The following is a 14647-nucleotide window of genomic DNA, read 5'->3' as shown; positions in this document are numbered from 1 at the left end:
GTTGTGGTGATTTTAAAGAAAGTATGGTCAAATGCCAGATACCTGTATTCCTTCCATTTCTCAAAAATAGCCAGTTCCATCTCTTCAGTCTGAATAGGCACGAATCTGAACTCAGAGACAAGTTCAGGACTATGCTCAGCAAGATCATAGTCACCAAGTTCAGCTATAAACATAAGTTTCAAAAGTTATATGTATTTCCTGCTAAATCCTCCAAAAACCATTTCATTAATGAAAACTGCTAAGATTAAAAAGATTCTTTCTTAGGAATTTCTTACAAAAATTCGTAATATTCAGACAAGTCTCCAAAAGTAAATATAGCATATTAGTCATACACATATATCTCATATTTATTGTTGGTAGTATATTTTTAATTACATATCTTTCTCTTAATGTATTCACACTTCAGTGCTTAACCTTTGAAAACTGCTTTCTAGACTTCCATAAAGAAATACCTCTGACCTTATAGTGAATAAATGAAAAAATTTAGCAATCGTTAAAAGACAATTAACTGGCATCTATTAAGAATATTACTAAGGCTGGGTGTGGTGGTTCATGCTTATAGTCACAGTACTTTCGGGGGCTGAGGTGGAAGATCGTTTCAGGACAGCCTAGGCAACATAGCAAAACCTCGTCTCTAAAAAAAAAAAAAAAGTACAAAAATTAGCCAGGCATGATGGCCTGTAGACCCAGCTACTCAGGTGGGAAGATCGTTTGAGCCCAGTAGTTCAAGGCTTCAGAGAGCTACAATCATGCAACTGCCCTCTAGCCTGGGGACAAGAGTGAGACCCTGTCTCAAAAAAAAACAAAACAAAAGAATATACTGATATACACTGAATATGACCCCATATACCAATCTAAATATAGTCCCTGTCTTCCAAAATTTTAAAATTATTAATCCTAAAGAAATAACTGAAAGGAACTAAAAAAAAATCGGGGGGAGGAAGCAGCAGGGAAAAATCTGAACAATGCACAGTATATACTCAAATGTGGTTATTTCTGAACAAAATGTGGGTTTGGAGCAAAAGGACTGCTAAGCTATATGGCTTCGGCAACAATTTACTCTTATATAACTGCATTTCTTGTAAGGAAAAAGTTAGCCGAAGTCCCAATCTTAACATTTACAGACTTATCAGGTAGACTATGACATTTTAACACTTTAGGTGGAAAGGGAGCAATTACATGAAAGGGAAGAAAAAAAGATAATGTTCTAAAACAAGTGAAAGTCAGAGTTCGACACTGATACAAGTTTATACAAAAACAGTGTTGTTTCTTTTGTTGCACATAATTAGAATCTTCTTTAACTAAAAACACACAAAAAAAGGATTATACTTGAGTCTTAACAGTCAACATAAGAATTGCTTACCTTGCAGATTATAAGCTGCCAATTGCACTGCTGTATCAAAGGGACAGTCTAATCTGAGACCAAAACACAAGTTTGTTAGACAAGTTGATTTTATAACCTTCATTTTAAGACAAATGAAAATAATACATGTTTTATGTTGACCATTTCTTTTTCGCAACTATAAACTTACTTTGAAAATAATTTTTCAACCACTCATGAAAATGTACATTTATCCTTAAATAACTAATACTCACTTTCCACTGAGAATATCTTGTTTTAACTGAAGAACAAATAAATACCTAAGAAAAATAAAAGGCACAAATTTAACCCAACAGCACAATCTACTGTGAAAAAAAATCTTATACTTCTAATTTGAGAAGTATTATTTCATTAAAAATTATTTGTATTAATGTATAAAAGATGTACATAGTTTGGGGATACATGAAATAATTGAATACATTCATATAATTTGTAAGGATCAGGTCAGTATATGTGGGGTATCCATCACCTTAAATATTTTTCTTTTCTTTATGCTAGAAATATTTGAATTATTTTCTTCTAGCTATTCTGAAATGTAAAATACGTAATTGTAAACTATAATCACCCTACTGATCTAACACTAGATCTTAGAAGTATTCTTAATTATAGTCCCGGCGCAGTGGCTCACACCTATAATCCCAGCACTTTGGGAGCGCGAGGCAGGTGGATCACTTGAGGCCAGGAGTTCAAGACCAGCCTGGCCAACATGGTGAAACCCCGTCTCTATTAAAATACACAAATTGGCTGGGGGTAGGAGCACATGCCGGTAATCCCAGCTATTTGGGAGGCTGAGGCATGAGAACTGCTTGAACCTGGGGGAACAGAGGTTGCAGTGAACTGAGAACATGCCACTGCACTCCAGCCTAGATGACAGAGCGAGACATCTACTTCTTATGTGAAGGGATACAGGCATGGATATAACTGCAGATGATAGCTACAATCTCATTGTCAAGGTGTTCTAGAGGAAACTCTTCTAAAGGAACTCAAAAGCTCAACTTTTTCATTTAATAAATAGTATGTGTATATGGAGCAATGAATTTATAATAGCGACCATGAATAAATACAAAGGAGCAAGGATAAAATTAAAATAAGTATATACAACATAAGGTTTATTCAAAACTATTCAAACCAATCAGAATCTGATGTTTTTCATTAATTAATGGCATTTCAATGAGTAAAGAAAGTTGGGCACCAATTTGAATAAACTCCCTGTGGCCAAAGATAGATTATTCTCAACAATAATAAATATAATATTGCAATGTATTGAAACATGTCAATCCTGTTAACATTCCTGAGTTGAAAGTGATACTTAAAAAAAAGAACTCACTAGTCACCTTTGGAGGATGCTAAGGAACCAACTCTTTATTTTGAAAATGATAAAGGAAAAGAACCATACACTTAAAAAACACGTCCCAGAATAAAATTCTATTATTTGAGGTCTTGTTATCAGGGGACAGGAATCCATTTTACTAGCTGGCTATAAATTGGAAACAATATAAAGACAGTCTTTCAAAACTATCAAAATACCCCTGGCACAATTCTAGATAGTGTTCTTACCGGGTTAGCTCCTCGCGAAGGTTATTTGGTTCTGAAGAATAAAACTTAACTCGAAGATGCAGACAATAGGGTGAACCAACTGTCATTAAAAAAAAAAAAAAAAAAAGGTTTTAATAAAATAAACTACTTAAATAATACTTTTCAGCCAGAAAATTGGTCAAAAATCTACTGAAGTGAGACAAAAGATCAGGTTTTTATAGCATTATTGCAGGTTAGATCATAGGCTTCAATTAGATTGTTTTTTTAATGTACCAAGCCATCATATTACTATTGTCTCTCATCCCAAGAATAGACAGCTCTAGATTAATTCTAACAGTTCAGAGCCAAACGCATCAAATAAAAGTCTTGACTGTGCAATGTAACAGCCCTGAAAACCTGCTACACTGAAGAATGCCTATTTTTTTTTTTTTTTTAGACGGAGTCTTGCTCTGTCGCCCAGGCTGGAGTGCAGTGGCGCGATCTCGGCTCACTGCAAGCTCCGCCTCCCGGGTTCACGCCATTCTCCTGCCTCAGCCTCTCTGAGTAGCTGGGACTACAGGAGCCCGCCACCATGCCCGGCTATTTTTTTTTTTTGTATTTTTAGTAGAGATGGGGTTTCACCGTAGTCTCGATCTCCTGACCTCGTGATCCGCCCGCCTCAGCCTCCCAAAGTGCTGGGATTACAGGCTTAAGCCACCGTGGGATTACAGGCTTGAGCCACCGTTTGTTATTGGCTGCTCATGGTGAATCTTCCCACACAAATACACTTCAGCAAGTTCACTAACTTCTATAATTTCAGTGGTCTCATTATTTTGAGACAAGAGTTGAGGTGCCCTAGTAAGTCTGATAAAAAGTCAAGTTGGATAATGAATAAACAATGGTATTCTCTCTCTGAATGACACTAACATTTCATGTGAATTGTTTCATTTTTCTTAATTTTAAAATATTATCACAAAGTCTCAAAATACTTTCAATATTAGGGCAGATGCCAAACAGGAAAATTCCAACACAAATAATTAGCAAATAACCGTTAAGTATTTCGGGGAAAGTCAATCCCATTTGCAAGCTGCAAGGTTTTCTCCTGGAAAGTTAAGCCCCAATGCAGTTTAATCTAGATTAGTATCAAGCCTATATGACTTGGGGAGTAGCTCAGTGTATCAGAATAAAATGATTTCTAGAAAATGGAAATGCTAAAAAACTCATCTGAAACATGATTTCTTACGTCCTATTAGAAATCAGAATTTCTAATATATTCTATTTCCTTTACCCCCACAAATAATTTTTTCTGCACTTACTTTTTACTTGCTTTTTGATGCTTTTTGTACCATCCAACCAATGCTGAAAAACAAAAACAAAAATTTAGTTAAGCAGATGACAGAACTTTAAAATTTGAATTACTAAAAGTTACTTTTCATTGTGCCCACACTGATAACCGCAAGGAAATACTTCATAAGAGAAAAACCAAAGTGAATGAGAAAAGAGGTGAGAAGGAAGAGTATCTAGCCAATATCCATAGCAAGCTTATGACACACGTGAACAAAAACGACCTAAGACCTGACAGATGACTTTTTTTTTTTTTTTTTTAATACTTTAAGTTCTGGGATACATGTGCAGAACGTGCAGGTTCATTACATAAGTATACACATGCCATGGTGGTTTGCTGTACCCATCAACATATCATCTACATTAGATATTTCTCCTAATGGTATCCCTCCCCTAGTCCTCACCCTTCCAAAAGGCGCCAGTATGTGATGTTCCCCTCCTTGTGTCAATGTTATCATTGTTCGACTCCCACTTATGAGTGAGAACATGCGGTGTTTGGTTTTCTGTTACTGTGTTAGTTTGCTGAAAATGATGGTTTCCAGCTTCATCTATGTCCCTGCAAAGGACATGAACTCATCCTTTTTTATGGCCACATAGTATTCCATGGTGTATATGTGCCACATTTTCCTTATCCAGTCTATCATTGATGGGCATTTGGGTTGGTTCCCAGTCTTTGCTATTGTGAACAGTGCTGCAATAAACATACGTGTGCATGTGTCTTTATAGTAGAATGATTTATAATCCTTCAGGTATATATGCAGTAATAGGATTGCTGGGTCAAATGATATTTCTGGTTCTAGATCTTTGAGGAATCACCACACTGTCTTCCACAATGGTTGAACTAATTTACACTCCCACCAAAAAAAGCATTCCTATTTCTCCACATCCTCTCCAGCACCTGTTGTTTCCTGACTTTTTAATGATGGCCATTCTAACTGGTGTGAGATGGTATCTCGTGGTTTTGATTTGCATTTCTCTAATAATCAGTGATGATGAGCTTTTTTTCATGTGTTTGCTGGCCACATAAATGTCTTCTTTTGAGAAGTGTCTGTTCATATCCTTCACCCACTTTTTGATGGCGTTGTTTTTTTCTGGAAAATTTGTTTAAGTTTCTTATACATTCTGGGTATTAGCCCTTTGCCAGATGGATAGATTGCAAAAATTTTCTGTATATTGTACATTCTGTACATTGCCTGTTCACTCTGATGATAGTTTCTTTTACTGTGCAGAAGCTCTTTAGTTTAATTAGATCCCATTTGTCAATTCTGGCTTTTGTGGCCATTGCTTTTGGTGTTTTAGTTTGAAGTTTTTGCCCATGCCTATGTCCTGCATGGTATTGCCTAAGTTTTCTTCTAGGGTTTTTATGGTTTTAGGTTTTACGTTTAAGTCTTTAATCCATCTTGAGTTAATTTCTGTATAAGGTGTAAGGAAGGGTCCAGGTTCAGTTTTCTGCATATGGCTAGCCAGTTTTCCCAACACCATTTATTAAATAGGGAATCCTTTCCCTATTGCTTGTTTTTGTCAGGTTTGTCAAAGATAAGATGGTTGTGGATGTGTGTTGTTAATTCTGAGGCCTCTGTTCTGTTCCATAGGTCTGTATATCTATTTTGGTAGCAGCACCATGTTGTTTTGGTTACTACAGCCTTGTAGTATAGTTTGAAGTCAGGTAGCGTGACGCCTCCAGCTTTGTTCTTTTTGCTTAGGAATGTCTTGTCTATGTGGGCTCTTTTTTGGTTCCATATGAAATTTAAATTAGTTTTATTTCTAATTCTGTGAAGAAAGTCAATGGTAGGTTGATGGGGATACCACTGAATCTATAAATTACTTTGAGCAGTATGGCCATTTTCATGATATTGATTCTTCCTATCCATGAGCATGGAATGTTTTTCCATTTGTTTGTGTCCTCTCTTATTTCTTTGAGCTGTGGTTTGTAGTTCTCCTTCAAGAGGTCCTCCACATCCCTTGTGAGTTGTATTCCCAGGTATTTTATTCTCTTTGTAGCAACTGTGAATGGGAGTTCACTCATGATTTGGCTATTATTGGTGTATAGGAATGCTTGTGATTTTTGCACATTGATTTTGTATCCTGAGACTTTGCTGAAGTTACTTAGCAGCTTAAGGAGATTTGGGGCTGAGATGATGGGGTTTTCTAAATATACAATCATATCATCTGCAAACAGAGGCAATTTGACTTCCTCTCTTCCCATCTGAATACGCTTTATTTCTTTCTCTTGCCTGATTGCCCTGGCCAGAACTCTCAATATTGTGTTGAATAGGAGTGGTGAGAGAGGGCATCCTTGTTTTGTGCCAGTTTTCAAAGGGAACGCTTCCAGCTTTTGCCCGTTCAGTATGATATTGGCTGTGGGTTTGTCATAAATAGCTCTTATTATTTTGAGATACTTTCTATCAATACCTAGTTTATTGAGAGTTTTTAGCATGAAGGGCTGTTGAATTTTATCAAAGGCCTTTTCTGCATCTATTGAGATAGTCATGTGGTTTTTGTCTTTGGTTCTGTTTATGTGATGGATTACGTTTATTGATTTGCGTATGTTGAACCAGCCTTGCAACCCAGGGATGAAGCTGACTTGATCATGGTGGATGAGCTTTCTGATGTGCTGCTGGATTGGGTTTGCCGGTATTTTATTAAGGATTTTCGCACTGATGCTCATCAGGGACGGTGGCCTGAAATTTTCTTTTGTTGTTGTGTCTCTGCCAGGTTTTGGTATCAGGATGATGCTGGCCTCATAAAATGAGTTAGGGAGGAGTCCCTCTTTTCCTATTGTTTGTAATAGTTTCAGAAGGAATGGTACCAGCTCCTCTTTGTACCTCTGGTAGAATTTGGCTGTGAATCCGTCTGGTCCTGGGCTTTTTTTCATTGGTAGGCTATTAATTACTGCCTCAATTTCAGAATTTGTTGTTGGTCTATTCAACGATTTGACTTCTTCCTGGTTTAGTCTTGGGAGGGTATATGTAGCCAGGAATTTATCCATTTCTTCTAAATTTTCTAGTTTATTTGTGTAGAGGTGTTTACAATATTTTCTGATGGTAGTTTGTATTTCTGTGGGGTCAGTGGTGATATCCATTTTATCATTTTTTATTGTGTCTATTTGATTCTTCTCTCTTTCTTTCTTTATTAGTCTGGCTAGTGGTCTATGTATTTTGTTAAAATAGAGCTTCCTTCAGGAGCTCTTTACAAAAAATCAGCTCCTGGATTCATTGATTTTTTGAAGGGTTTTTCGTGTTTCTATCTCCTTCAGTTCTGCTCTGTTCTTAGTTATTTCTTGTCTTCGGCTAGCTTTTGAATTTGATTGCTCTTGCTTCTCTAGTTCTTTTAATCGTGATGTTAGGGTGTCGATTTTAGATCTTTCCTGCTTTCTCCTGTGGGCATTTAGTGCTATAAATTTCCCTCTAAACACTGCTTTAGCTGTGTCCCAGAGATTCTGGTATATTGTCTTTGATCTCATTGGTTTCAAAGAACTTATTTATTTCTGCCTTAATTTCATTATTTACCCCGTAGTCATTCAAGACCAGGTTGTTCAGTTCCCATGTAGTTGTGCAGTTCTGAGTGAGTTTTTTAATCCTGAGTTCTAATTTGATTGCACTGTGGTCTGAGAGACTGTTTGTTATGATTTCTGTTCTTTTGCATTTGCTGAGGAGTGTTTTACTTCCAATTATGTGGTCAATTTTAAAGTGCGATGTAGTGATGAGGAGAATGTATATTCTGTTGATCTGGGGTGGAGAGTTCTGTAGATGTCTATTAGGTCTGCTTGGTCCAGAGCTGAGTTCAAGTCCTAAATATCCTTGCTAATTTTCTGTCTCATTGATCTTTCTAATATTGACAGTGGGGTGTTAAAGTATCCCACTATTAATGTGTGGGAGTCTAAGTCTCTTTGTAGGTCTTTAAGAACTTGCTTTATGAATCTGGGTGCTCCTACTTTGGGTGCATATATATTTAGGTTAGCTCTTCTTGTTGCGTTGATCCCTTTACCATGCCCTTCTTTGTCTTTTTTTATCTTTGTTGGTTTAAAGTCTGTTTTATCAGAGCCTAGGATTGCCACCCCTGCATTTTTTTTTTTTGAGACAGAGCTTCACTCTTGTTGCCCAGGCTGGAGTGCAATGGCATGATCTCAGCTCACCTCAATCTCTGTCTCCTGGGTTCAAGAGATTTTCTTGCCTCATCCTCCCAAGTAGCTGGGATTACAGGCATGCGCAACCTCACCCGGCTAATTTTTGAATTTTTAGTAGAGACGGGGTTACTCCATGTTGGTCAGGCTGGTCTCGAACTCCCAACCTCTGGTGAACCACCCACCTTGGCCTCCCAATGTGCTGGGATTACAAGTGTGAGCCACTGTGCCTGGCCAACCCCTGCTTTGTTTTTAACTTTCTAATTGCTTGGTAAATTATTCCTCCATCCCTTTATTTTGAGCCTGAGTGTGTCTTGTCCATGAGATGGGTCTCCTAAATACAGCACACCAAGGGGTCTTGACTTTTTATCCAACTTGCCAGTCTGTGTCTTTTAATTGGGACATTTAGCCCGTTTACATTTAAGGTTAATATTATATGTGTGAATTTGATCCTGTCATTATGATATGGGCTCCACCCAGTCCGAACTTCCTGGCGGCTTTGTTTATACTGTGAGGGGAAAACCGCCTGCTCAAGCCTCAGTAACGGCAGACGCCCCTCCCCTCACCAAGCTTGGGCGTCCCAGGTCGGCTTCAGACTGCTGTGCTGGCAGCAAGAATTTCAAGCCAGTGGATCTTAGCTTGCTGGGCTCCATGGGAGTGAGATCCACTGAGCTAGACCACTTGGCTCCCTGGCTTCCTGCAGCCAGCTCATTGTCTGCCCAAACGGCCACCCAGTTTTGTGCATGAAACCCAAGGCCCTTGTGGCATAGGCACCTGAGGGAATCTCCTGGTCTGCAGGTGGCTAAGACCATGGGAAAAGCGTAGTATCTGGGCCGGAATGTGCCGTTCCTCACAGCACAGTCCCTCATGGCTTCTCTTGGCTAGGGGAGAGAGTTCCCCGACCCCTTGCGCTTCCCGGATGAGGTGATGCCCCACTCTGCTTCGGCTGGCCTTCCATGAGCTGCACCCACCGTCTAACCAGCCCCAATGAGATGAGCTGGGTACCTCAATTGGAAATGCAGAAATCACCTGCCTTCTATGTTGATCTCACTGGGAGCTGCAGACCGGAGCTGTTCCTATTCGACCATCTTGCCAGCCATCATGTGACTTCTTAAAACACTTCCTCTGCTCCCTCAGTAACAAGGCTGACATTCTAAGTTTTACCCTTATTTCCCTCACTATTCCCAAATAAATGACTCTTGCAAAACTGTTAAAATTAGAGAAAAAGTATCCCCATATTCTGGTGCCTGATTCATTATTATAATAAAATGTAAAATTTATTAGCAGATTATAACCAAAAATTAGGTGAAACAATGTCCCCCAAATTTTACAAAACAGATGCTCTTCAGAGGTAGTACTGTTTAAAAGAACCTTCAGAGTAAAATTAGATCTTTCTCATAATCAAGGTTCTATCTATTAAATAAAGAAGTCTTTGTTCCACAAATAAAAAATGTTAACATTGTGACTATGAGACTTCGAAATGTCCATGACACAAATAGACCTAAAAACCTATTCCAGATATTTCCACTGATAAACCATTCCCAGCTCACTTCTCATTATTAATTCCTTTATGCCACCAAGTCCTAACAGTGACAGGACACACACATCCAACTAAGATATAGTACGTGACTGTGTTCTCTCTGGCATGCTTTCAATTCCAAGCACTCTAAAGGAAAGCTAACTAGTTCACAGAGCCAAGGAATCCAATTTCAGAAACGCAGATAGGCAGAGTGGGTAAACAAAGCTGCATTGTAACTGTTTACTTTTCTTGCCAATTATTTGCCTAGCTGCTTCTCTCCATTCTCCAAGATCCAAAAGTGCAATTCACTGAACTATCAGTGTGGCAGCAAAATACCTTTCCATGTTTAAATAAAATGTTCAGCAAATATTTTTTAAATGCTATGCAATATTTTCTTGAGATTTCAAGTGCGTGGGCTACTGTGCCAACTCTTATCTTTTAATAAATTCAGTTGGACATCTACTTTTAAGCCTATTTCAATCTAGCAATCTTTAATCTTTCAATGTTGTTTGGCAAGATGGCCAAATAGGAACAGCTCCAGTCTGCATCCTTCCATTAACAGAACACCAGGCCTGCCAGTAGGCAAAAAACAATTCAATTTTCTTTCAGTAGAAAATACTTCAACCTACAGCAGTAAACAGTTCATCCATCACTGTCCAGCCCAGAAATCCAATATCCAAATATTCCAGACTTAACTGACACAAATACCTACTACAGCCTGATGCAAATCATATACTGAGTAAGAGAAAAAACTAGTTTTCATGCCCCAGATTTTCTCCCCAAAACCAAGGAACTGGAAGTTGTCCTATCTTCCATGGCTGGTCACCTGGGCACTATTTCATGTAGCCTCTCATCCACCATAGTGAGTGCAAATGAGCACCACCCTTCCAAGGACGCAATTTGACTAGACAGCAGATAATGTCTCAAAAATATGTGTCTTCAACCCAGCAATTCTATACCTAGAAACCATTATGGATGTGTGTAGATTTACCTACAAGAAATTACATCACAGACAATTAGGACAACCTATGTATCTAACAAGAGTAAACTGGTTAAAGTATTTTAATATAATAGAGCACCATATATCCACGAAAAATAATGAAGGCAAATACTTAAGAATTTGAAAAATTACTTATATTGTTAAATTTTAAAAGGCAGGTTATATTATAAATTGTTTTGTCAAGATATACAATTTTATATTAAATACATATTTTCATTCACAGAGATAATCTGTAATAATAATGTAACAGAGATGTTATCTCTCGGCTGGTTGAAATTGCTAGTGATTTTTTTTCTTCCTTGCGCTTTCCTATATAATCCACTTACTCAACGACGAACACATATTACTTAAGGCAATAATAACGGACCCCTTTATTTTAATGTTTTATATAGGTAATATATTCAAATGGTTTAATTTTTTGGTAAATTTTTGGATGACCAAAAACTATATGGTCATCAGTTCCCCCCAGTCTCTGCCCCCTATTACCCACCCCCTATAACACAGGCACTCCTTCTCCCCAAGATGTTACTAGTTTCTCTTGATTCCTTCCAGAGTTTCCTCAAACAGGGAAGAAGAAAATTTTTCAAGTGTGTGAGTATGTGCACACATGTGTGTTGGCAGAGTGAAGAACATTATCAGTGGACTGAAAATTAATAGGCTAAATATAAATTTTGACAGAATAAGTTTTCAGGGATTTAAAAAGAAAACAATTTTTTAAAAAATAGAATACTATTTCAAGAACAATCTCAGCTGGGTAAGGTGGCTCACACCTGTAACCCCAGCACTTTGGGAGGCCAAAGCAGGCAATCACCTGAGGTCGGGAGTTTGAGACCAGCCTGGCCAACATGGTGAAACCCCGTCTCTACTAAAAATACAAAAATTAGCTGGGCGTGGTGGCAGGTGCCTGTAATCCCAGCTACTTGGGAGGCTGAGGCATGAGAATCACTTGAACCCAGGAGGCGGAGGTTGCAGTGAGCCAAGATTGCGCCACTGCACTCCAGTCTGGGTGACAAGAGTGAGAGAGATTCCATCTCAAAAAAAAAAAAAGAGAACAATCTAAAGTCTTTCTTAGACAGTTATAACTTAAATTTCTCCCTGTTTAAAACTATTTAGGACTAGTCTCACAAATATATCTTTCTAGTCTAATTTGTCACAGTAGCTCCTGCTTATAATCACAGCTACTCAGGAGGCTAAGGCAGAGGCATCGTTTGAGGCCAGGAGTTTGAGACCAACCTGGGCAACACAGTAAGACCGGTCTCTAAAAAAAAATTTTCTTTTAATTAGCTGAGCATGGTGGCATGTGCCTACAGTCCCCCAGTTATTTGGGAGGCTGAGGCGAAAGAGCTGCTTGAGTCCAGGAGTTTGAGGCTTCAAGGGAACTATGATACTGCACTCCAGCCTGGGCAACAGAACAAGACGCCATCTCTAAAACGTAAGTAGGTAAATAAACATAAAATCACCCTAGTGAGAAAAAGGATCATAGTTTTCTTTCAGGCCGGCATTTTCATCTCTTTTCTACTTATATATAATAGTTTCTAATACCTGCACTCCCTTAAGATGACCCAAAACTCAGATAAAGCATCAAACACATTTTAAAGTGAGATTTAGGAGCTGTGGGAGTTCTGGGTGATGTTCTTCTGGGAAAGGTCTGAGTTCATGTTTGCATATTCTCAAGTCTGTTTTCTTTCATCTCCTCCACATTCCAAGACCGAGGTCTGGAAAATTCAGGCCTCAGAGACAGGCACTGATATGATAGTGTTTTCCTTCAATCAGGGTCTTCAGGAGTTGAGTTTATATTACACTAGAAGATAAAAGTGAAAGCACACAGATACAGATTACTAGTAAGATTCTCTTTCCTCACTGTACCTTAAAAAGGAGACAACTTCCCTTCTATTTCCTACTTTTAAAGTTTAATCGACAAAGATATATCAAAGGATGTAGAAAGCCACATTTCTTTCCATCCTATTGAACTAGGCATGGGAGAACAATAATCGACTTGTATCTTAAAATATAAATAATATGTAACCAAAAACATAACAGCCATAAGTAAACCAAACAAAGAATCACCTAAGGAGTGTCCATAAAACACTAACATACACATACCCTCATCCCAGACCCTATGGTCAAATATGGTCTGTAAACAGCTCTTCAAATGAATGACTCCTGCCTTCTAACCACTTAACCTACATGCCTCTAATAAAGAAATGCACCACCACTACTCTGGCTCAAAGACCAAAGAGCTTATAGTAGAGAAATGTTAACCATCTTTCAAACCAATTGCCTCTGCGAAAAGTATTTCTGTGACTAGAGGTTTATGCTCTGAATTAAAGAATTATTTTAAAACAAATTTTTACATTTTGAATAATCTTAAAAGTTAAAAACCTATACTAAGGAAAGAGAGGATGAATACATAGCATTACTGTGTTCTAATTGGATCTAGATTCCACTATAAACTTCCTGAGTGACTACTTTTTTTGAGTTAACAGTCTGTATTATAAGACATTCCAAATGAAGACTTAAATCACCATTAAAATATATCTTCCACTGTGCCTTTCTGCATATTATTAGTATGCTCTAAGGATTTTTCTTTTTTTTTTTTTGAGACGGAGTTTCACTCTTGTCATCCAGGCTGGAGTACAGTGGCGCGATCTGGGCTCACTGCTACCTCCGCCTCCTGGGTTCAAGCAATTCTCCTGCCTCAGACTCCTGAGTAGCTGGGATTACAGGTGCCCGCCACCACGCCCGGCTAATTTTTATTATTTTTAATAGAGACAGGGTTTTGCCATGTAGGCTGGACTTGAACTCCTGACCTCAGGCGTTCCGCCCATCTCAGCCTCACAAAGTATTGGGATTACAGGCATGAGCCACTGCGCCCAGCCAGTGGCTGGGATTTTTTTTTTAACCTTTATTTTAGATTCAGGGGTACATGTGCAGGTTTGCTATACAGGTAAATTGCATGTCATGGGGGTTTGGTATACGGGTTATTTTGCCACCCAGGTAATAAGCATAATACACTCTATAAGGGCAATATGGTAGTTTTTCCACGAGTTACGTAGGTTATATATTCACTTTCCAGAGATAAAGTACATAATCTATTTTGGAAATACACTTTAAAAAGGGAGACAGCTTGCTACCAAAATTGCATAGGAGCTCACTAGGTTTTGACGGTCATTTTTACACTTAATTCACCTTTTTTTTTTTTTTTTTTTTTTTTTTTTGAGACCAAGTCTTACTCTGTTGCCCAGGCTGGAGTGCAATGGTGTGATCTTGACTCACTGCAACCTCTGCCTCCCTAGTTCAAGCAATTCTCAAGCCTCAGCCTCTCAAGTAGCTGGGACTACAGGCATAAGCCACCATGCCTGGCTAATTTTTTTTTTTATTTTTAGTAGAGACAGGTTTTCACCATGTTGGCCGGGCTAGTCTTGAACTCCTCACCTCATATGATCTGCCCACCTCAGCCTTCCAAAGTGCTAGGATTACAGCTGTGAGCCACCACACCCAGCCCACTTATTTTATTACTGTTCAACCATGTATCTATTTACAATATAGTCGAACTCACATTCTGACCACTTCAAAATACCCTCTATTTTAAAACAGCTAAACACATTTTTAGAACCCAGTAAAAGTTCATCAGAGCCTTATATGATCTTATTTCCCACACACCTCATCACTATTTTTAAACAGAATTCTCTGTGGTATTCAGTCCATATCTTAATCTTAAGAATCAAAATACATAAATTCAAATCCAGTCTCTAGAAATCACTA

At 38.3% G+C, this 14647-nt stretch overlaps 1 protein-coding gene across 1 annotated transcript in view; it reads right to left on the bottom strand.

The window, feature by feature from the left end:
• EPB41L5 (erythrocyte membrane protein band 4.1 like 5) overlaps positions 1–14647 on the bottom strand; it is a 174072-nt gene that overhangs the window by 113128 nt on the left and 46297 nt on the right. The window contains exons 4-8 of the mRNA XM_030800955.1: positions 4213–4255; positions 2939–3017; positions 1597–1641; positions 1364–1416; positions 43–163 (exon numbers count right to left, since the gene is read on the bottom strand). Coding sequence (XP_030656815.1) covers positions 43–163; positions 1364–1416; positions 1597–1641; positions 2939–3017; positions 4213–4255 — 341 coding nt within the window. The remainder of the gene's footprint in view (positions 1–42; positions 164–1363; positions 1417–1596; positions 1642–2938; positions 3018–4212; positions 4256–14647) is intronic.

This window comes from Nomascus leucogenys, chromosome 20 (genome assembly GCF_006542625.1).
Source record: "Nomascus leucogenys isolate Asia chromosome 20, Asia_NLE_v1, whole genome shotgun sequence".
Lineage (NCBI taxonomy): Eukaryota > Metazoa > Chordata > Mammalia > Primates > Hylobatidae > Nomascus > Nomascus leucogenys.
This window is presented reverse-complemented; position numbering and strand designations above follow the sequence as displayed.